Source organism: Propithecus coquereli, unplaced genomic scaffold (assembly GCF_000956105.1).
Source record: "Propithecus coquereli isolate 6110/MARCELLA unplaced genomic scaffold, Pcoq_1.0 Scaffold120, whole genome shotgun sequence".
In the NCBI taxonomy this organism is placed as follows: Eukaryota; Metazoa; Chordata; class Mammalia; order Primates; family Indriidae; genus Propithecus; species Propithecus coquereli.
Window position 1 is genome coordinate 768,261 of NW_012136081.1, and position 23,135 is coordinate 791,395.

The 23,135-nt window shown below is 52.3% G+C and overlaps 1 protein-coding gene, 1 long non-coding RNA gene and 1 pseudogene across 2 annotated transcripts; 2 read left to right on the forward strand and 1 right to left on the reverse strand.

Annotated features, from left to right (window-relative positions):
• Nucleotides 1-1,746: 1,746 nt before the first annotated feature.
• On the reverse strand, nt 1,747-9,414 carry LOC105827314. The gene is made up of 3 exons (XR_001138357.1): nt 9,356-9,414; nt 2,428-2,528; nt 1,747-2,262 (listed from the first exon to the last, which is right to left on the reverse strand). It is a non-coding gene; the product is annotated as an uncharacterized LOC105827314 (long non-coding RNA).
• Nucleotides 9,415-12,158: 2,744 nt separating this feature from the next.
• On the forward strand, nt 12,159-12,697 carry LOC105827332 (annotated as a pseudogene).
• A 1,419-nt stretch (nt 12,698-14,116) lies between these two features.
• On the forward strand, nt 14,117-22,557 carry CATSPER1 (cation channel, sperm associated 1). The gene is made up of 13 exons (XM_012664731.1): nt 14,117-14,923; nt 15,248-15,335; nt 16,165-16,377; nt 17,043-17,156; nt 17,347-17,494; nt 17,803-17,894; nt 18,013-18,156; nt 18,303-18,366; nt 18,540-18,612; nt 18,728-18,788; nt 20,057-20,132; nt 22,128-22,242; nt 22,393-22,557. The coding sequence occupies exons 1-13, from the start codon at nt 14,117-14,119 to the stop codon at nt 22,417-22,419; spliced, it is 2,022 nt and encodes a 673-aa protein (XP_012520185.1). The 3' UTR covers nt 22,420-22,557.
• The last annotated feature ends 578 nt before the right edge of the window (nt 22,558-23,135 follow it).

Consider the following 23,135-nt stretch of genomic DNA (forward strand, 5'->3'; position numbering starts at 1 on the left):
GCAAGTTCACCCAACCACACTGGATGGAGTGGCATCCAGAGAGGGCAGGGACAGTAGCTGCTTCCAGGGCAAAGGTCATCCACCGACTTTATTCTCAGGCCCACACCCTCTTCCAGGACCCTCGTTGGTCCCCATCCAGGGCCACTTCCACAAGGAACGGAAGCACAGGCCCGTCTGTCAGTTAGAGGAAAACCTCGTGGTGACCCCAGCCCCATAAGCAGCTACATCCCCTTCTTCAGAGATAGGATCAGGACCAAGGACCTCACCATGGGGGTGGGGGGGGGCATGAATGTGCCTCCATGGATGACTTGAGGCCAAGAATTTGAGACTAGCCCGAGCAACATAGCAAGACCCCATATCTACAAAAAAATAGATAAATTTTTTGAGCATGATGGCACGCCTATAGTCCCAGCTACTTGGGAGGCTGAGGCAGGAGAATTGCTTGAGCCCAGGAGTTTGAGGTTGCTGTGAGCTAGGCTGACGCCACGGCACTCTGGCCCGGGCAACAGAGTGAGACTGTCCAAAAAAAAACACTACGATCATGGGTTTGTCCAATTTTACTTATAAATCTGTTAAATTTTAATTCATATAGCTTGAAGCTGTTTTTAGATGCACTGAGGTTAGAGATTATTATTATTTTTGTGGTGAATTGTTCCTTTTATCACTATGAAATAGTCCTTATACTTAGCAGCAATGCTTTTGTATTTAATTCCATCTTGTTTAATATTAATGCTGCTGCAACAGCTATTTTGGTTACTATTTGTCTTAAATATCTTTTCCTTTCCCTCAAATTTCAACCATTCTTGAAAATGAATTCAACAAGCCATTTGTTAGGTACATTTCTTTTAATAGCACATGAGAGAATGTATGAAATCCACTTTGAGAACTTTGTCTTTTAATTGATATCTAGCCCAGCACAGAACAGGCTCTGGCCTCTACAGCCCTTACATCCGGTCTCTCTGCCCCAGGACCTCCCCACAGCCACTCTTCCTCTCCCCTCAGACACCCACACCTGAAGGGCTGCCCTGACAGCCCCAGCCTGGCTCAGCTGCCCCTTCCCTGGGCAGGGGCCTGCCTGCAGGATCAGGCTCTGCTGCAGTTCCCTGGGCCCGGGCTGTGTACTCCGTGTGGGCAGGGTGCTATGTGTGCCTGCCTCCCTCCCGGCATCTGCAGGAGCCAGCAAGGGCCTAACCGGGAACGGGGCAGAGGAAACAGACAAGGAAGAAGGATGGGGTCTCAGCCCAGCCTGGATACCTGCCCAGCTGCCGTCTCAGCCTGAGGCAGGGATGTCAGCCAGGGCCCCAGAGGGCCCAGAGACGGTCTCTGCCTGGGGAGAGGGAGGGACTTTTCATTCCAACCCCAAATATTTAAAGCCATGACCAGGCCACTGTCAACAGAACGTTAACCTGACATCTGAGCTTGGGCCTCTACTGGAGGAGGAGACAGGCCGGGTGGTCCTGGGGAAGGGGCAGTGCCCTTCCAGAGCCAGGCGAGACCACCTCCCCTTTTCCGGATTATGAGACATGCCTTGTTCCTTTTCAGCCAACACCCTGAGCAGGTGACGGGCTTCAGAGGACCCTGGTCAGAGAAGATGCAGGTGCAGAAGGGGACAGACCTCTAACTTCAAGTCATTGGGAAGAAACTTCTGAGATCAACTTGGAGACCAAAAATATTTACAAGAGTAAAATCATGTTGTGTATTTATTAAACAACAACAACAACAAAAACAAGTAAATAAAAACCAAAACCAAACACATCCTTGCAGTGCTTCTGCAGCTAAGGAAAGCTTGTCTGTACCTGGATGTTAGAGACGATGCTGTAAACCATCAGAATGTGACCTGCTAATGCCAACTGATCATGGTGGATAACATTATTTAAACTATTGCCCAAAATATAAGTTACAGACACGGCCATCACTCTTTAGAATGAGTCCGTATATTTTTATGAATAACGATGTACTAGCCTCATGACTGAAAATGTCTTATCCGGAGACCCTGAGCATTCCCTAGTTCTGTCGCATCCATGGTGGCAGCAAGTGAAAGGACTGGGTGTCTTAGCGTGTGGCTCACTCCCCCCAAAGCTCCTCCAAACAGTGTGAGGCCTCATGACATGGAGGAAACTCTCTTTGTCCTCTAATGCCCCCCTCAGATGGTGCCTCCCCAGCCAGGCCTATTCTCCACCGTCCTCGTTCCTTGCCTCCCCAGAATTGGAGGCGTCCTGACCAGTTGCCTCTTGTGTATTCATCGGCCTCGAAAAGTCCCTCCTGGAACAGACACACAGGAAGGAGGTTAAGGGTAAAAGAAGGGTGGGCACTGAGGCCCTGACACCCCTCGGGGCTGCTCCCACTCCTGGGTAAGAACCATGGAGACCCGCCAGTCTCCACCCTTTGGGGGCATCTTTCCACCCGCTGAGGAGCTCCGGGACGCACCGGTGATATTCAGTGTTGTCAGAGAAGTCATACGTCTTTGCCTTGCGGAGAAACAGGATAGCGAAAACCAGCAGCACGGCATACACCACCAGCCCAGGGATCTAGAAGCAGAGCAGAGGGTTGGGACAAGGGGCTGTGAGCACTGGACCAGGAGGCTTTTGTCTGAGCTGGAAGTGTGGGCTGAGAAGGACCATCTGACTTCAGGGGGTTGGGGTCCCCTGCCCTCTCTCAGCCTCATGGAAGAACATCCCACCTGGTGTCTGTGAGGATCACGTGTGGGATTAAAAGCGTGGTGGTTTCAACACTCCCTGCCAGCGCCCCCCTGAGGGACAGGGTCATCGTGTTTGGGGAAACACCTTGACAGGTGGCTTCAGGTGCGGGGAGGCCTGAGGTGTGGTCTGGAGTCACACAGGGAAAGTGGAGCTGTTCTGTGGAGGACGAGAATAGGAATTTGAGGGTTCAGACAGGCTGCAGAGCGAAAAGCGAGATGGCATCAGGGGACAGATGGTCCCGAGCGCAATGGCAGGAGGTGCAGCCTGCAGGGAAAGGCTCCTGCCCGAGATCCAGACCTCGCCAAGCGGGGCTGGCGACGCTCCAGGGATCAGTGGTTTGCCGGACTCTGATGTAAACCTCCGCCCTCCCGCTGACCCTCTGGAGAGAGCCAGCCACTTGAGAGGACCTTCTTGGCTCATGACAGTGACATTTTGTGGAGGGGAGGAATGGGGACTGTCCCTTTGGCTTGGGAAAAAGAATCGGTGAAATGATCCCCAAATTGGACTAACTGAGCAGCAGGAGGGACCCAGAGCAATGCGGGCCTCTGCTTGTTGTCCCCGAGAACACCCAGGGGTGCGGGGTCTCCCAGAGCAGCTGGGAGGAGAGTTTCCGGAGAATCCATTTGCATCTGAGGGGTCAAGGGAAGACCCCAGGTGCCATTCGGGTTCCATTTATGTCAGATGATAAACACGACAGTATTAATCATATCAATATTGATCAATAAGGTACACGGCACTTGGTAGGTAACAAAGAAAAGTTTCTCAATTATCATTTTTTAAAATGGTCTTGGGAGGAGCCAGCTGCTCAGGGACTTGTCCCTTTTGGAGAGGCGCCTCCTTAGTGTTAGGTTTAGGTGGGAACCCAAAAAGTATGTATAGGATGGAATGTGGTTAATGGAAAACTTAGGCTTGTAAAACAATAGCTGCAGCAGTCTGGAGAGTCCCCAGAGGTTGTAAAATCTAACAGACAGCTGCAGACATTGACCTCGAGGCCTGCATTCCTATCCACCCTGATAAGGACGGAACTACCCCCCTCCCTTATCTCTGCAGGATGAAACAGACAGAGGGGTCCCAGAAATCGGTTGTTTACAAAATTTTATTGCAGCAGCTATTCTGGCCCAGGTACTCACCCCCACTCAAAGAAACCCTCTATAAAACCCAAGGCTTTCCCCTCTCACTCAGGATGGAGGCTTTTTGGCCTCCACTCATCCGCACCCAGATGCTCAAATAAACAGCATTTTGCTACACATGAGGCTTTGTGTGTCTCCCTCTCCACTCTGGACCTACCATTTGGTGCTGAAACCCGGGAGGGGACAGTGGGTGGATACGACCTCCAGGACTCCAGCAGGCAAGGCTTGCAACTCAGGAACTCCCAAATCCAGCCTTCCTCTGAGTCCATGAATCACCGGTAAGGTTTCCATGGATCTTTGACTAAATTGAGAGAGGCCAGTCTCCCTGGTAGATCAAGACTCCCTAGGAGCCACGAACCTCCCTTGTCTCTGACGAGCCGGCCGGGAGAAGTCCTGAGCTGTGCCTAGAGTGTAGGCAGAGTGCTCTAGCTCGGCCAAGGTAAGGTAATTGTCCACCGCAACCCTCCTGAACCAAGCTGAGAGAGAGACACCGGCCTGGAGCTCAGATCTTCCTTGCTGACCTCCAAAACCTACACCCTGAGATATCCTGTTCCTGGTGAGTGGGAGCTTACAAGCTCGTTCTCATTTCCTGATCCCTCTTGTTCTCATTCAGCCAGAGGCTGTTCCCCAACCTCTCTCGATCTTGTTCTCACTCTCGCTCTTGTTTCTCCACTCATCTTGACTCGAAAGTCCTGCCAGTAAGCTGGAGGACCCTCAGCCCCTGGGGCCCCTGTTGGACACAGGGACGCCTATTCCGACTTATTGCTTGCTGGTCACTCCTGTGCCATTCCCTAGTTCTAGGGACACCTAGAATTGAGTAGAATCGGCCCCATGTGACCCCTACTCTTTCCAGGAACATGGGAAACTCTCAGCCTGCTCCTCCTAAAACTACCCCTTTGCCGTGCCTTCTCCGAAGCCTCAAAACACTAGGTATCACTGATGAAATTCAGCCAAAACAACTTATCTTTCACTGTAATACAGCTTGGCCACAATATAAGTTAGAGAATAACTCTCAGTGGCCTGAAAATGAAACTTTTAACTTTAACATACTACAAGATCTGGATAATTTTTGTCACCACAATAGCAAATGGCCCATGAAATCCCTTATGTCTAAGCCTTCTTTACTCTCCGCTCACGACCCTCTCTGGCAGAATTGCAGTCTGGCACAAATCTTTCTGCTACACCCTAGACCACTTTCCCAACTTCCTCCCTCAGCCCCAGAACCGCCAGAAACTCCAGATCCTGATCCCTCAGATCTCAGCCCTCCCCCATATAGAACTCCTCCACCGCCACCTGAACCCACTCCACCTGAACCCACTCCACACCCCCTCCCCAGCCCCTCACTACGCGCTCGCTCTGCCAAATCTCAGGACCTGCGGATTCTACCGCACTTGGCTTACACCCACCCTGGGAAGTGGCTGGGGCGGGAGGCATCGTGCGGGTACATGTTCCCTTCTCCCTTTCCAATCTGTCCCAGGTAGAGAAAAGACTAGGTTCCTTCTCAACCCATCCTCATGCTTTTATCAAAGAATTTGAATATCTAACTCAATCATATGATCTTACCTGGCATGGTCTGCATAATTCTTTCCTCTACTTTATCTCCTGAGGAGAAGGGGAGGGTCTGGCGATGAAATCCACAGACGCACCCCTGCCCAACCAGTGGGGATGACTGCCGTTCCCAGAACAGACTCGTTATGGGATTATCAAACTGGAACCCAAGAGGGGACGGAAGGACGGGCTAAGAGAGATCATATGATCACATGCCCGTTAGCGGGCCTGAAAAAGGCTGCCCACGAGGCAGTTGATTATGAAAAACTAAAAGAAATCACACAGGGACGGGATGAAAATCTGGCTCTCTTCCTGTCCAGGCTCCCGGAAGCCTTACAAAAATATACAACCCTAGACCCTGCTACCCGCGAGGGAATTTTACTTCTCAATATGCATTTTATGTCCCAAGCTGCACCTGACATTAGATGCAAACTTAAAAAAATTAAAGGGTGGTCCTCAAACCTCACAAAGAGATCTGTTACAAACCGCCTTGAAGGTGTTTAATAATAGGGATGAGGAGCAACAACTTGAAAAACAAAAGAGGGACCAGGCCAAATATCAGACATTGGCAGTTGCCATCAACTGACCCCCTGAACGTCCTCAGTCAAACTGGGGAGAGGGACAAGCGATACCCTCAGGCCTGTGTTTTAAATGCAGACAGGCCACTGGGCAGACAATGTCCTAATCCCCAACCACCCTTGGGACCTTGTCCCCTCTGTGGAATGAGGGACCATGGGAAGGTTGACTGCAGCTTAGCCCCTCGAGGCAGAGCCACATCCCTTCCTCCCAACAAACCAGACGGTCCTGATCTCGCACTGCCGAACCCCTTAGGCCTGGCTGCAGAAGACTGACGGTGCCCGGGACAGACAGCCCCCAAGCCAGGCACCGCATCGGATCCCCGGGTAGCTCTGTGGGTGGCAGGTAAGCCGATTTCTTTTCTCATTGACACGGGGGCAACATTCTCAGCCCTGCCAGAATTCCACGGACCTACACGACTCTCCTCACTCTCTATTGCAAGAGTTGATGGCCTTGTCACCCCTCCTCTAATAACTCTCCCTTTGACCTGCCATCTAGGCTCAAACATCTTCACTCATTCATTTCTAGTTCTCCCTCGGTGCCCAACCCCACTATTAGGAAGAGATGTTCTCTCAAAAGTACGTGCTACTATTTACCTACCTGTCGATCATGAGCCACAGGCAAACACCGCTCCCCTTCTTCTTCTCACAAACTCTCCTCCAACTTCTACACCTTTTTCTGAATCTGAAGTCAGCCCCAAAGGCTGGGATATTTCAACCCCCTCAATAGCCACTCACCACTTCCCCATCCAAATACATTTAAAAGACCCCCCCCCCAATTTCCTCGCCAAGCCTAATACCCAATTCCTTTACAAGGTCTTCAGGGATTGAAACCTATGATTGCTTTCCTTTCCTCCCAAGGCTTACTTCACCCTACTAACGCCCCATATAACACCCCTATCCTGCCAGTAAAAAAGCCAAATGAATCGTACTGTCTCGTCCAAGATCTAAGACTCATTAACCGGGCGGTGAGACCCATCCACCCAGTGGTCCCTAACCCTTACACTATCCTATTTCTTATCCCACCCTCCACCACCCACTATACAGTACTAGATTTAAAAGATAACTTTTTCACAATCCCACTACATCCTAACTCCCAAGACATATTCACATTCACGTGGACAGACCCAGACTCGAAACGGTCACAACAACGTACTTGGACAGTCCTTCCCCACGGATTTAGGGACAGCCCCCATCTCTTTGGACAAGCACTAGCCTCTGACCTAACCCAGCTAAATCTTTCCCTGTGTGTCCTCTTACAATGCGTAGATGATTTACTGTTACATAGCTCCTCTGAGACTATTTCTCGCCAACATACTATTCGACTCCTCAATTTCTTGGCGGAGAAAGGCTATAGGGTATCTCCCAAAAAGGCACAAATTTCCTTACCTCAAGTAACCTATCTAGGATTAGCCCTCTCCCCCGGAAAGAGAGAAATGACAGTAGTTAGAAAAAATCTCATTACTTCCCTACCTCTTCCCACCAATAATAGAGATCTCCTCTCTTTTCTGGGATTAGCTGGATATTTCCATATTTGGGTCCCTAATTTCAGCATCCTAGCTCAACCTTTATATCAAGCAACCAAAGGGAATATTAGATCCTACTGTAAATATTCAGCCCTCTCTTGAAGCCTTAAAAAATGCCTGGACCTCTGCTCCGACACTCACATTTCCCAAACTTACCCAAACTTTCCAGCTATATGCTGATGAAAGACAGGGTGTAGTGGTGGGAATTTTAACACAAAATCATGGCCCAGACACACAGACAATAGCGTACTTGTCCAAACAGCTGGATTTAACTATCAGGGGGTGGCCAGCCTGCCTGAGAGCCTTAGCTGCGGCTGCTCTTCTCACAAAGAAGAGTCAGAAACTCACTTTGGACACCCGTCACTGTCTACACCTCTCACTCCGTTGCCGATCTTCTTTCACACCAGGCCCTACCAACTTTGATGTCTTCTCGTGTTCAACAGTTTCACGTACTTTTCCTTTTCGTAGAAACTCCACATATATCCCTGGCCAAAAGCCCTCCTTCAAACCCAGCCACTCTCTTACCTATCTCTCACGATCATTCCATGCATTCTTGCGCAGAAATGCTCGATTGTAGAATTCCCCACTTCCCCAGCATTTCTCAGCAGCACATACCTAATTCCACCTACACCTGGTTCATAGATGGCAGCTCCTATCTGCAGGAGAAACAGAGGAGAGCCGGGTATGCTATGGCATCCAGAGAGAACATTATTGAAAGTGGACCACTGCCCACTGGGACATCTTCTCAAAAAGCTGAATTGGTGGCACTAATCGGGGCATTGACACTCTCAGAGAATGCAACAAGTACCATTTATACAGACTCCAACTACGTCTTTGACATCCTACACTCACATGTCTCGATATGGGAGGAGTGGGGCTTTCTCACTACAAAGGGCTCCCCAATAGTCAATGAGTCTCTCCCCTTTCGTTCTTAAACTCTTAAAAGCAGCTCGCCTACCAAAGGCGGCGGCGGTAATACATTCCAAAGGATACCAGGGGGCCATGGCCCCATTGCTACTGGTAATAACTTAGCAGACCAAGATGCAAAAAAAGCAGCCTTGGGAAATCTTCCCACTCCTGCCAACCAAATGGGAGCTACCTCTCATGACCCCATGAACTATTCTCCCGAAGAAAAACATTCCCCACTAGAAGCTGGGGCCACTCAATTTGGCCGCTGGCTGCTAAACCAAGGAAAATACATCCTCCCACGAGAACAAACATACACTATACCGACAGATATACGTAATTCACTACCTGTGGGATTTAAACCTCTACTGCACCTCCTAAAACCTCTCATCCATTGTCCAAACCTGTCTTCTCTTCTACAAGACATAACCCACAAAGGCTCTGTTTGTTACTCCGTCTCCCCTCAGGGAGTAGCTAGGCCGCCCTCTTTTCCTACTCATCAGGCAGTCCCTTCCCTGGGCTCTGTCCCTCAGGCCAACTGAGCGACTTTCCCTTCTGTCCCCAGCACTGGCTCTGGCCTCTGCAGCCCTCAGATCTGAGTCTCTCTGCCCCAGCACCTCTCTACACCCACACCTCCTCTCCCCCCAGACACCCCATGCCTGAGGGGCTGCCCCCGCAGCCCCAGCCTGGCTCAGCCTCTCCCTGCCCCTCCCCACATCACTGCCAGCACCTCCCCTCCCTCCACGCCAGACCCAGGACAGCCCTCTAGACACAGAAAGGACATAGCCACTCCGCCACAAACTCATAATCTCCCATGGAAAAAACAGACTTTGGATAATAACAGAATTTTTATACAAGCTTCCAAATAGAAGCTGGCATTCACACTTCCCCAGGCTAGGACACCATACTGAGTCCTTCCCATGGGGGCTGACCCCCTGTGGATCCTCCCTGATAAATCAGGAGGCACTTACTGAAGGCATTGGAGGCACTACTGGAGGCGCCCTGAGGCTAAACCCGACTGTGACCGGCGTGTGCTGATCCCACCGCCGGTAGGGTGGTCTCTGAAATTCTGGGAATTTCACTTTCGATTTCATGCCCCACGTGATTGCTCACAGCCAATCATTTTCTAACCTACAAAGCCCAACAAGGGATCACAGCATGTAATCAGTCGGCCCCTCACACCCAGAGACAGGAAGGGAAATCGTGCCCCCTGCGTAGCCAACAACATACTGGACAGTCCTCCCCGACCCGGGGAAGGGCTGCTTTGAAGCCAGCTCAATGTCCCCTCATTATCACCCTGACAATTGAGTCAGCTGTTGCTCTGGAAACAAGTAAACCCAGTATCTCGACGACTCAGGACAGATATTTCTTTCTCACTCACGTAGCATGAGGGCTGGGGGTCAGTGGAGAGGCTTCTGGGCTCAGTGGCGTTTGGCTTCAGGCAGAGAGGGAAGGTCATGTCCCCACCTCCTGGGTTACACACTGGGCCCAGGTGAAAGGAGTAGCCCCGAGCGGGGATATCTCCTCCTGGCAAAGTGCACGGGAGCCCAAGGAGCTGACACCAACCACGCAAGCCCCTCTGCGAACTCCTGCTCAGGTGTGCTCAGAGACAGCGTGCTCACTTCCTTCCACTGGCCAAAGAGATCACACGACCAAGCCACAGGCAATGAGGAACCCCGGTAGGTCCCCAGATAATGGCAGGGACACATCATCTATCACCTTGAAGGACACAGCAGCAGAGGGTGGGGGAGGGGGAACCAGTCTAAAGCCAGAAACACTTCCCACAGCCATTCAGAACTGAGACCCCAGAAAATACTGGGCGGGAAGGGATGAGGGATGGCCGGCTGGGTGGGGACCCTGCACGCATGTGTATTCACAGGAATAGGCAGAGCAGGTGCGCGTCTAGGTGAGGCTCTTGTGGTGTCAAAGCATGCGCTGCCTTCACTGGGACACCTCGGCTGCAGGTCACAGCACTGGATTAGCTGGGGTTCTCCAGAGAAGCAGAACTGTTAGGAGACTTGGACATACATATGGGGATTTATTGTGAAGATTGACTCCAGAGGCTGAGAAGTCCCAGCATCTCTAGATGCCCTTACTCATTCTGACGCACAGGTGTTTCGAGACTCTCTTGAGTGTTCTGAGGATGTGGTGATATACTCAGAATGTACTCTAGGAGAAATGAACTTCATGTTGTTTCTTCCCTCAGCAAGGCGTTGTCTCTACAAAAAAATTGAAAAATTAGCCCCCCGCAATGGCACACGCCTGTAGTCCCAGTTACTCTGGAGGCTGGGGAAGGAGCATCACCTGAGCCCAGGAGTTTGAAGCTGCAGTGAGCTAGGATTGCGCCACTGCACTCAAGCCTGGGCAACAGAGTGAGATCTTATCTCTAAAAAAATAAAAATAAAAGAACCTGTTGGTGGTGGTGGTCATGGTGGCTAGTCCTGAAATCCCAGCTATTCGGGAGGCCAAGGCTGGAGGATGACTTGAGGCCAGGAGTTCCAGACCAGCCTGGGAAACAGCAAAATCTCCATCTCAAAAATGAACGAAAGAAAGGAAGGAAGGAAGGAAGGAAGGAAGGAAGGAAGGAAGGAAGGAAGGAAGGAAGGAAGGAAGGAAGGAAGGAAGGAAGAATCTGTTGTTTTTCAGTATGTTACCAAAGAAACAAAAACAAAAACCTCTTCAGCATCACATGCCATGTCATCAATATATCAAGCTATTGTTCTGTCTGAGAGCAGAACTTTCTCTTTTGTAGTGCATCTCGCATTAGCATTTTACTCACTGTCATTTTACATCCTGGCTAACTATTAGGTTCTCACCACGCGCATGATTTTTCTTTTTATGGATAATAGGTTCCGCTACCAAATAACTTGCTTTTTGAGCCATGGGACCTTTAAAATAAAAGCCTTAATCTGTTTGTTTGGAGATACCAATAGAGATGTTTTAAAAATATCACATTTACTTGTCAAATGGCTATGATTTGTAGGGAGGTTTTTTTCAATTTTGCTGGAGCCATTGGTACGTGTGTGAGTTGTAATTCTTTGTCACTAACCAGTCTTACCACATTTGCCCATGGTCCTAGTCCTAGAATCCTCTTTCATTTCATACCTCATATTAAAAAATTACCACAATAGACTGTGAGAGCCATTCGTAAAAGATAAATGCTAATGATAAGATATAAAATAGAAGGGCAGGACAGATGACTAAACAAAAAAACTTGCAAAGAAATATGAAATCTTCACAATGAAATTTACTACTAACCTGTAGAATTCATGATTTATAGTGTTTATCAACAGCAAAGTGGCAGGAGGCAGCTGAGTCACAGGATATAAAAATTATTTCTTTAGAAGGAAAACTTCCTCTGATTTTTCTTTCATACCAGGAGTGTGTTCGTTCCCGTAAGTCAGGTGTTGGTGCATACGGGGAGATCAGGGAGGTAACTCAGACGGGCAAGGATGATATGATCGGCCTCGACCTCCTTCTCTCCAGGCCACACATGTTCACAAATTATCAACAGACGTCCCCATCTCACGTTAAAAACTGAGAAAGGACTCAACCGAATGAATGCAGTCCCGCTGTTCGCTGCCATGCGGCTGCTCAATTACATCTGTCACTGTAAGTACTGGCATCATGTGGCACGTGACATTCAAAAAACGATGCTTTTTTTTTTTCGATCACAATACAGAATCCCTGGGCCCCAGTCACTGAGCTGAGGACTCAGCGGCCTCCTCCGTACCCAGCCCCCACCCCGCTTTCTCCTGCCGCCACCTTCTCTGAGGAAAAGGAATCGTGTCCTATGCCCGCTATCCAGAACCTGCACTCTTTCGGCCCCTTTGCTGGCGCAAGTAAGGGTGCTGAGCCGCTTCCTGCCAGCACTGAGGATGATATCCACGTAAGAATTCAACAGAGAAATGGCAGGAAGACCCTTACTACTGTCCAGGGGATCGCTGATGATTACAATAAAAAGAAATACAGTGAAGGCGTTTAAGAAGAAATTTGCCTGCAATGGTACTGTAATTGAGCATCCGGGATGTGGAGAAGTAATTCAGTACAGGGTGACCAGCGCAAGAACACGTGCCAGTTCCTTGTAGAGATTGCACTGGCTAAGGACGATCAGATGAAGGTTTATGAGTTTTAAGTGCTCGTGGCTCACTGAAGCTTAAGTGAGGATTTTTTTGCAATGAGTAGAATTTCCCCTCTGTCCCTTCTCACAAGTTTAAAAATCTCACAGCTTGTATAATGTAACCATTTGGGGTCTGCTTTTAACTTGAACTAGTATAACTCCTTCACACAATAAACTGAAAAGAGCCAAGAAAAAAAAATACAGAACCCCAGGTTTAGAAATGTCTTGAGGAACTTTTTGGTTCCACAGAACCCCAGTTGAAAACCTTGCCCTAGAGTTTTGATCCTGTCTGCTTGTTGCATCCGGGCTCCAGCCTACAGGAAGGGGGAAAACAGAGGTTCCGGTGTCTGATGCTTGAAATCCAACACCCAGAAGTTGCTCACATTGCTTCTGCTCTCACCTTTTAGACACCTATGCGCAAGGTACACCTGGGAGTGTAGGGAGTTGGGAGGCCCCGTGCCCACGAAGAAGAGGAGAACGGATTTGTGGGACAACTAGCTGTTCTACCACAAACTATTTCTTTGTCTACTGCTGGCAACAGACAGTAAGTTCCCTGAAGGCAGGAGCCATGTTTCTTTCATCACTGGGAACCTTGTATCCAACGTCCACTATGAACTTGGCTCTGATCAAGCACTCAGAAAGCTGCTGTTGTCAAAGAAGTAACCTGTAAGCTTCCAAAAGAGCTGTGCTGTGCACTGAATTTGGTACGCAGGACAAGCTCTGCAGTGGGTTTCAGGAGGAAGACAAGACAGCATGAAGGTCGCAGGTACAGACTTTAGAGTGAGACAGATGATTTTAAGTTTTTATTCACCGAGTGACTCATTTGTATTCTCTAAGCCACAGCACCTCTTTCTGTCAAATGGGGTTATTGGGAGGATTAAATTGAATGTGTATAAAGTAGGTCCTCAATAAATGATGGCTGATAGTTTTATTTTGGTAATAACCCAAGAGGGGGGTTTCCGTCAATATCAATGATCTAGGAGAGAATAATAACATCAATTAACATTTATTATGCTGTTAGTATAAGCTTTACAGATCTTAATTTTATTGATCCTGTGAGGTAGATACTATTATTCCCATTTCACAGTGGAAGAAACCAAGGCATAGGAGAGTTAAATAGCAAGCCCAAGGTCACAGACCTACTTATAGGGGAGTCAGGCAGTCTTAACCCTACAACCAATTATATCTAGGTGAGACTAGGGACTGGACCACTTGGCCTCATGAATTTCTTTCCAACAACAGGGCTAAAGCAATTGATGAAGCCATGGTGTCACCATGGACTTCTTTGTCCAGCTTTGCCATTGACCTGCTGGGTCACCTTGGACCAGCCCTTCCCTTTTCTTGACTTCGTTTTCCTCATTTTACAGTGAAGAAGTTGGACACAGTAATTCCTGATTCCAAACAACAGCCCAGCATTTGGGCATTTGGGAACTAGTCCCAGGCCTACTGGTGACATCATAGAGGGAAGAGTTCCATGAGAATAGTCAGGCCTTCCTGGAAGCCCAGTGTTGCAGTTTGCTTTGAGCTCAGCTTAGGAGAGAAGGGAAATCCAGGAGGGGCCTGTTGGGCCCAGGTCTCGAGCTCTCTTTATTCCAGGATTCCCAGCACAGTCATGGATCAAACCTCAATGTCTGAAAAGGCTCAAAATGAGGCAGACACCAATAACTTGGACATGTCCTCTCGGCCCCACTCATCATTCCCACACCACAGGCCAGGCCTCAGTGGAGCTGACCACCACCGTGAGTCCCCTCATGACAGGGTGGCCCATCACCACAGTGAGTCTCCCCATCATGGCACACCCCACCATCACAATGGATCTCACCACTCTCGTGAGTTCCAAGATCTGCACAACAATGCCTCCTCCTACCATTCCTCCCAATCTCACCACCACAGTGAGGCCCTCCATCATGGCAGAGCCCACAGCCCCACAGCCTCTGGTCCAGCTGCCTCTCATGGCATTGTTTCTTCCCATCATGCCATTGGGGAGGACCACTTCAATGATGAGCACCACCATGGTAGCAGGATGCATCACAGTGAGTCCCACCATGGTGGGTCCCACCACCATGCTGGATCCCACCACGGTGGATCTCATCACCATGGCAGGTCTCGCCACCATGGTGGGCCCCACTATCATGGTGGGCCTAAACCACTTGATGAGAATTTGTCCCAGCACTCCTATAGTGGATCCTCCCACCATGATGGGCACTACCCCCACAGCGAGACTTCCCACCATGCTGGGCTCCACCGTGGCTGGTCCCGTCACCATGAAGCCCACCACCAAAACAGGCTTCTTCATCATGGAGAGACCATTTCCCATCTTTCCTCTGAGGGTTCCTACGATCATGGCATACCTCGCTATCATAGTGAGCATGATTATAGTGATCCCCACTCCAGTAAGCACCACCTTGGTGAGCATCCCCACCACAGAGACCACCACCATGGCGAGCATCCCCACCACAGAGTCCACCACCACAGAGAGCACCACCATGGCGAGCACCACCATGGCAAGCACCACCATGGCTTGCATCGTCATGATGACTTCCACAGTGATCGCCAACACAGGGAGTACCCTCGGGTCACTTCCCAACTCTCTATCCCACACGAGACCCACAGCCTGGTTCCGAACGACTTCAGCTCTGCCAATTCTTTTATGACGCTGCACCCACTTGGTGGGGCACACGCTGGGGGCTTGGCCTCCAGCATGACTCGGGTCCTCAGTAAAATTCACTTGATTGGCTCCCAGCTCTCCAGCAAAGTCCATCCTAAAGATTCCTCCTCCAAAGACTCAGAAAGCTGGGACACAGAAGATGAGCAATTTCAGAAGCGCAAAAGTGAGTCTTTCCCAGACCCCCACCCCAACTCCCACAGCCTGGCCCAGATTCCACACCTGCCCCAGCCCCCGCGCTGACCTTCCACAGATCATGAGGTTTGACCCTCACCTGCATATGTAGTTCACTGGCTGTTCACTCTTGGAAGAGTGAACCCCTGTTCACCAAGGGGTGGCCACATAACCAATCACAAACCATCCAGTGATAGGGGCCTGTCCTCCTCCACATGAGAACACTTACCACTGAGGATTCTATCTGTCCACATTTCTCCCACTAAACTGGGAGCTGCATGAGGACAGAGCCTAAGAGCTAGTGCCTGAATGAGGCCTTACTCGAGGGTAGGGAGAGATCTCGCCTGTTAACTCACAATCCCCCAAACCTGGTTCCCAGTAGTTCAATAAACATGGCAACAGTCTCACAAACAAGCAGAGAGGGTGAGTGTCTTATTAGATGGGGACAGGAAAGGCAGCTGGAAGAGGGAATGTTTCAGCAGGATCTTAAAGGGAGAGGGTGAGTTTACAAAGAGGATAGGGTGTTGAGAAGGGGATTTTCCATGCGTAAGTCGCCACGTGAGCAAAGAAAGGCATGGAGGTGAGGAGCAGGAGCTCTCAGGATCCACTCACGCCAATTCCAGCTCCCAAACAGGCTGGCACCTGCCATGGAAGGGGTTGGGCCTGTGGCCCCAATAGCAACACAGGCTAGCATAGAGGCACCCTAGTGAATGGCAGGCGAGCAGGCAGGAATGACAATGAACTCTGAACCTGTCTGGGAGGGTGCCTGGGGCCCCCATGTCCCGCATCTGAACAGATTTGACTTTCTGGCCCCCTTACAGCCGGCCGGTCCCAGCGGGCCCACAAGAAGATGCACACTTGGAGCTTCTTCCATTGGCTGTGGGACAAATTAAGCTACTTCATTGAGGAATTCCGGAGCATGATCTGGAACCTGACCCACTCCCTGGTCTTTGAAGTCTTCATCTTCTTCGTCATCTGCCTCAACACTATCATGCTTGTGGTCCAGACCTTCGCCGAAGTGGAGATCCGGGGTGGTAAGAGCCAGGGAGCCCTGTTGACATGGAGAAGCCCACTGATGTTGTTCCAGGACCTCCTGTGGGCCTGATCAAGTGACGGGCCATTTATATAACTTAGCTCACTTGATCTTCACCCAGTGTTAGAGATGAGACTCAGAAAGATACTAACGAGGTCAGCCGGCCAGAGATTCCAACATCAGCTGAACAGGCGGCTTGCTGTTCGCGGCAACAGCCGCCAGAGGGCGCGTCACCCTGAATATGCTGCTATGGGCGGGAAGGGTGAGGGGAACCTAGGATTTGCGGGAAGGGCAGGAGACCCCGAGGAGAAAGCCCAGGGCGGGGCGTCGGGGGCGGGGGGAGGTGAGAGTGGAACGTTTGGGAAGGCCGGCCCCTAAAACGCCGCGGGGCAGGATGAACAAAAGGACCTGCCACAGCTCACAGTTTCAGGCTCAATTCTAAGCACTTTGTTAAATGCATTTAATGCTCACAACTCTTATCAGGCGGAGTTTTATTATCCCCATTGTAAAGACAAGAAAATTGAGGCACAGAGTGGTTAGGTCACACAGCCATTTAGGGCAGAGCCAGGGAGAGCAAGGTATTTGGGGTTGTATGAGGTCCCACTGATGAGGGGGAGAGAATAGGTGCTGAGGGGGGCCCTGAGTGAGCCCCTGGTACCCCCACAGAGTGGTACTTCATGGCCTTGGATTCCATTTTCTTCTGCATCTACGTACTGGAAGCTCTGCTCAAGATCATCGCCCTGGGCTTCTCGTATTTTCGTGATATGTGGAACAATCTGGGTGGGTGGGGATGGGGCTGGGTGCGGTGCGTGTGCGTGCGTGCATGTGTGTTTGGCGGGAGCCACTGAACTATCTGGCGGAGGCCGAGGATGAAAGGGGGCAGCAACAGGGGTGTTGGCATCAGGAGGGCTGTGGGGCGGGCTAGGGGCCCACAGGAGCCTGCCGCACTCAGGCACCTGGGTCCCCTCAGACTTCTTCATCATGATCATCGCTATGCTGGACTTCGTGCTCATGCAGCTCGATGCCTTCTCCATCTACCAGCTAAGCCTCTTCCGGATCCTCAAGGTCTTCAAGAGCCTTCGGGCCCTTAGGGTCATCCGGGTCCTGCGGAAGCTGAGGTCAGCACAGCCATGGCTGCCCACCCTGGTATGGGGCCTCCGATGGAAGGGGGACAGAGGCCTGGGCCCCCAGGGATCCACTGTGACCGCCCCAGGGATGGAGGTCAGGAGGCTGCAGACCCAAGCCTGCTTCTGACAAGCCTCCCGCCCTCCAGTGGGATCAATCTCTTCATTTTCCGGAGAGGGGCCAGGACTTACCCAAGTCACCCACAAATCAGGGGCCTCCTGCCTTCAGTGCCAGCTCTGGCTGCTGGGCACAGATCGCCAGCCCCACTGACTCGGCCCCTCCTCTCCACTTCTGCCCACAGCGTCCTGACCAGCCTCCATGAAGTGACAGGGACCCTGGCCCGGTCCTTGCCATCCATCACAGCCATCCTCATCCTCATGTTTACCTGCCTCTGTATCCTGTGCTGGGGGGCTGGGGGCAGGAGTCTGGGGGCTGTAGTGGAAGGGGTTGGGGGAGCCAGGCCTGGGGCAGGGATAGGACCTAGGAGCCTGGTTTGGCCCTGAACATCCAGTCCTCTTCTCCGTGGTACTCCGGGCACTGTTCCGCAAGTCTGACCCTAAGCGCTTCCAGAGCATCTTCAGCACCATCTTCACCCTCTTCACCTTGCTCACCCTGGACGACTGGTCCCTCATCTACATGGACAGCCGGGCCCAGGGTGGGGCAGGCCCCTGGCTGCGGGGAGGGCAGGGGACTGGCTGGGTGGGAAGGCCCTGAAGACTCAGTTACCCCATCTGCTGGCAGGGTGTGATGTGGCCGGGTGAGCACAGCCGCATGGACCCCCTCTTTCATACTCTCCACCAGGCGCCTGGTACATAATTCCCATTCTCATGATTTACATCATCATCCAATACTTCATCTTCCTCAAGTGAGGACCCATCCCTGCTCTGCTGCCCAGCTTCCCTCCCCTTCCCCCACCTCCCTCTGGGCACCCCCACCCCAGCCCTCTCACCCTGGCCAAACCGCACAGAACCCAGGGGAGGATGCAGGGCCTCTCCTATGGCCTCCTCCTTGAGACCCCCCCCCCGCTGCCCTCCCCAGCCTGGTGATTGCTGTCCTGGTGGATAACTTCCAGATGGCACTGCTCAAAGGCCTGGAGAAAGTGAAACAGGAGGTACCAAGCAGGGTTGGGCAGAGGGACCAGATCAGGAAACACGGGAGGGAGGCCCAGGGTGCTACAGGGACGGGCAGGCGTGGGACTCCGGCAGGACCAAGGCTCTTCTTCCCAGAGGGCCGCCCAAGTCCAAGAGAAGCTGCTGGAGGACTCGCTGACAGAGCTCAAACAAGCAGGTACTGGCCTTGCCCGCCCCGGCCCTGCCCGCAGGCGGGCCCATCTCCCCAGGCCCTCGGCCTCCTTCCACAGTCAGGCACAGAATGCCTGGCTCGGTTCAGAGTTTTAGAATGTAAGCCTCAGGAGGACTTTCAGAGTTTAGGGCCCTAGGACAATCCTCCCAAAGCCGATTAAACTGACAGTCAATTCTTGAAACACCCACTTGGGAAAAGACTGATCGGCCAACTTATAATTCAGCAAACTCCCATTTCTGTTAATAACTTATAAAGTTCATAGCAATTGGTCTTCCACAGGATGGTTTCAGCTGCCTTTGTGGGTTTTGTCAAGGTTATACACCCTTGTCTGGAGTCATTCGACATGGATTGAAAGTCTACAAAAATGAAGTTTCCTGTACATGTTCATTTTCACACCCCTGATTTTCTGGGTGAATTGATTTTGAGCCAGTTGGTTTGCTTCGGGCTTAAGGATTCTCAGAACTTCAGAATCTGAGCTCCAGAATCCCACTCTTGGGATCATTAACACCAGAGAATTAAAGGTCCTATGAGATCACCTGGTCCTTCACCTACACTCTTCATCAGCAACAGACACTCAGTGCAAGATAGCTTAATCAAAAAGAGAAATTAATTGGCTCAAATTACTTAGCAAGTTGAGGGCACATGGGCTTTCAGGAATGGCTGGATCCAGGACTCAAATCATGATCAGAATTTGGTCTCCTTTAAATATCTGTGCTCTGTAGCCCTCTGTGTGGTTTTATTCTAAGGGCAGCTCTTCCCTTGTGGTGGCAAATGGTCGCCTGCAACTCTAGTCCTGAATCCTCACAGTTTAGCCATCCCTAGCCCTCTCAGCAGAAAAAGAAGTCCTCTTCTCTTAGCAGTCCCAACGAAGTCCCAGAAATGACCTCCCTGTGCATAATTCTGAACCAGGCACTGCAGCCAAAAGGATAGGCTGTTCTGACTGGCCAGGCCTAAGTCACGTGTCCTTGGAGGGGGTTGGGGGTGGGACCAACTCCAGCTAGACAGCCTGGATTGAAGAGGGATGGAGGTGGTCCCTCAGGAAAATTGGGACACTTTTACCAGAAGAAGAAGGAATGATCGCTGGATGGGCAAACAAACAAAACTGCCACACACGCCCTGCCTGGAGAAGCAGCCCCTTTGGAGGCGTCCCGGACGCAAGCTCCTTTGGCCTCTGTCTCCATGACACATGGGGTCTCTCCCACCCCCTCTCCGAATCCAGGCGATTTCTTGACCTCCTCCTTCTCTACACCCAGAGCCGGAAGAGGAGTTGAGTGAAGGCACCAGGCAGAAGCAGTTCCTGGAGAAAAAGTTTGGGGCCATGACTGAGAAGTGAGAGACGCCAGGAGAGGGGAGGCCGCGGGTCTGAGGGAGAGAGCTGGGAGCCGGGCCAGGGGCTGGGAGGGAAGGGACCTTGCCTGCCCCTCTGGAAGGGGGATGGAGCACTAAGGCTTGTGTATCAGCCTGTGAGGGGACGTGGAGACCACGAGTGGCTCCTGCACACCCAGAGGTTCCTGTACCACCCACCTGCAGGGATTCCGCTCATGCCTTTACTCAAGAAACATCCGACCTTTGTCAGGGGCAGCCCTGTGAGGGCTCCAGGGACCCAAAGAGGACACAGACTCAGTCCCTGCCCATGCAGGCCCCACCTCTAGGCTTGTGCTGGAGCACCAGGGACCCTGCCCAAGCCTGGCAAACCTTCATGTGTCTTTCAAACTCAGCTCCCTCTGGAAGCCTTCCCAGACCCCAGCACTGGTGGAGTTCAGCCCGGTGGAGGGATGATGAGGCGGGTGGGGGGAACGGCGTGGGTAAAGGCCTGGGGGCCAGGTGTGCAACCTGCATTCCTGTCCACTTGAGTGGCCAGTTGGGCCAGGACAACTGGGGACTCATGGCTGGGGACTCATGCTCATGGCTGGGGTCCTTAAGCTCCCGCTTCCTGGCTCTCAGGCCTGGCCCCCCCAGAGCCCCTTCGCTCTGAGAGCGGGCCCCCCCCCCACCCTGTCCAGACTGGCTCCCATCCAGCTCCCAGGACAGACCTGACAGCTGGCGTCCTCTGGGCTCTCCTCACCTGCAAAGTGAGACCAAGCGCTGTGGCCCGGCGTTCAGGGCCCTCGGATCAGGCCTGAGCTAACCTCCCTCGCATCGTTGTAGCCACAATCACTCCTGGAACATCACTGCTTTACCCACACCATCTCCTAAGCACAGCTCATACTTCTCTACCTCCAGGCCTTCACCTACACTGTTCTCTCTGCCTAGAATGTTCTCTGGCTGCTGATGCCAGGCTCTAGGTGACCAAGGGTTGGGAGAGCCGAGGTCCAATCCTGGCTGCTTCACCTCCTTGTTGCAGCTCCTTGGCCACCATGCTGGTCTGGGCCCTTGGCACTTCTGGGTTTGCCGGCCCGCAACCCTCCCCACTAGTCCACCTCCACTGGGAGGGGTCTTTGTTAAGTGCCATTTTGCCTTCTTCCTCCTCCCCCGAGTTTAAGCTCCTGCCCCCCTTAGGGTAAGGTCCAGGCTCCTTGCTTTGACCCTTGCCACATGTCTCCACCTGCAGTTCATCCACTGCCTGAAGCAGCCTTCCCCGAAGCTGCCCCGGCCCCCTAGTTATGCTCCTCCCGAACACACACCTTGGAGCACCAGGGGCCCTGCCCAAGCCTGGCAAATCCTCATGTGTCTTTCAAACTCAGCTTCCTCTGAAAGCCTTCCCAGACCCCAGCACTGGTGAAGTTTCCCTCCTCCAGGCCCCTCCACACCCGTGTTTGCACCGACCACAATGTGTCTGTGGTTGACCAGCTCTGGGGCAGGACTGTTTCTTGTTCATCTCTATGTCCTCAGAGCACCTTGCAGTGTTGATTGTTTTTTGCGTTCTTTGATGGATGGATTGATGAGCTGGGGGAGGTGAATGGGTGAATGGGTGGGGGAGTGCGTGGGTGTGTGAGCACACGGCACGGTGGGGTGGAGACACAGGGAAGGGGGGCTGGAGGGAGAGGTGAGTGGATGGGTGGGGGTGGGCAGAGTGGGTGAACGGATAGGGAGATCGGTGGATGGCGGGTGGGTGCGTGGAGAGGTGTGGGCAGGTGACGAATGGGCAGGTGGAGGGATAGGTTGTTGGGAGGATAAACGGTGAATAGTCAGAAGCCCCCATGGCACAGGCAGACGCGGGGCTTTTCTCTGTGTGGAAAAGGAGACGTACGGGAAATAGAGGTCTAGAGTGATGGAAGTTTCGGGGGCAGTGAAGAGACAGGCCAGAAGGGCCATCCAGGTGGCTCTGGGGGCCCGGACGGCCCAGCGGGAAAGTGAGCCCAGCGCTTGCCTCCCCTCCCCCAGGCAGCAGCAGCTCCTGTTCCACTACCTGCAGCTGGTGGCGGGCGTGGAGACTCAGCAACAGAAATTCCGTTCCCAGGCCTTCATCATTGATGAGATTGTCGACGTCACATTTGAGGTAGACCAAGCAGGACAGTGGGAGGGGGAAGGGAGGCTTTGGGGTCTTGTGCCCAGAAGTGGCCCTGAGTAACAGTCCCATGGGTATTGGGGAGGGCAGAGGCCAGCAGCAGCTCCTTCACCAGCCCTCCATGCCTCCCTGACCCCGCAGGCTGGAGAAGAGGACTTCAGGAGATGACCCCCAAAGGACACCAGATACAGACTTCAGTCTCTGGCAAGCTGCCCACCTTGGTGGGTCAGGACAAATCCCCAAATCTGCTGGAATGATCGTCTGGGCCCTGCAGGGCTGGGTTCTCAACAGAGGTTTAAAACTCCACATGGCCCTGTGTCCTCACTGGCTGGGCCAACGCACAGAGTAAGGGGGCTTGTGCACGGGCATATGTGTGCAAACGCAAGTGTGTGTGTGCTGGTGTTGCCTGGGAAAGGGGCCGTCCTCAGATCCTCCAGCGGCACCAGGGCCTGGCATTTTAGCTCAGCCCCGCAGTGCATTAGCAGAAGCCAGAGGGGTGACGCAGAAAGTGGGCCAGGCTCAGGTGCCAGTTGTGCCGGGAGGGGATAGAGTGGGCAGTGACCCTGCTTTGGGGAGGAAGGCCTGTGTGGCCCAGGAATCAAGAGAAAAAGAACAGGCTGCAACAGCCCAGGGTTGTCTGGCCCTGGAACAGTAGGCTCCAGGAATGGGGGCTCAGAGCCCAGGAACACCAGCCTGCCAGGACCTTAGCATCCAGTGTAAGAGTGCCAACCCGATGGGGATATCATAAACCCAGAGGTCAGAGGTCACTGCCATACCCAGCCCAGCCTCGGATCAGACTCCAGAGCCTCTGTGAGAGGAAGTAGGGTGGAGGCTACTAGAAGGCTACCAGAAGGCTCTAGTCCTTCTGGCCCCAGGACAGGGGC

Excerpts from the sequence above, each read along its gene's own strand:
- CATSPER1 (XM_012664731.1), top strand. The coding sequence starts at position 14,117 with ATGGATCAAACCTCAATGTCTGAAAAGGCTCAAAATGAGGCAGACACC. Across the intron at positions 16,378-17,042 it reads CGAAGTGGAGATCCGGGGTG|AGTGGTACTTCATGGCCTTG; the intron begins GTAAGAGCCAGG and ends GTACCCCCACAG. Across the intron at positions 22,243-22,392 it reads TTGTCGACGTCACATTTGAG|GCTGGAGAAGAGGACTTCAG; the intron begins GTAGACCAAGCA and ends CTGACCCCGCAG.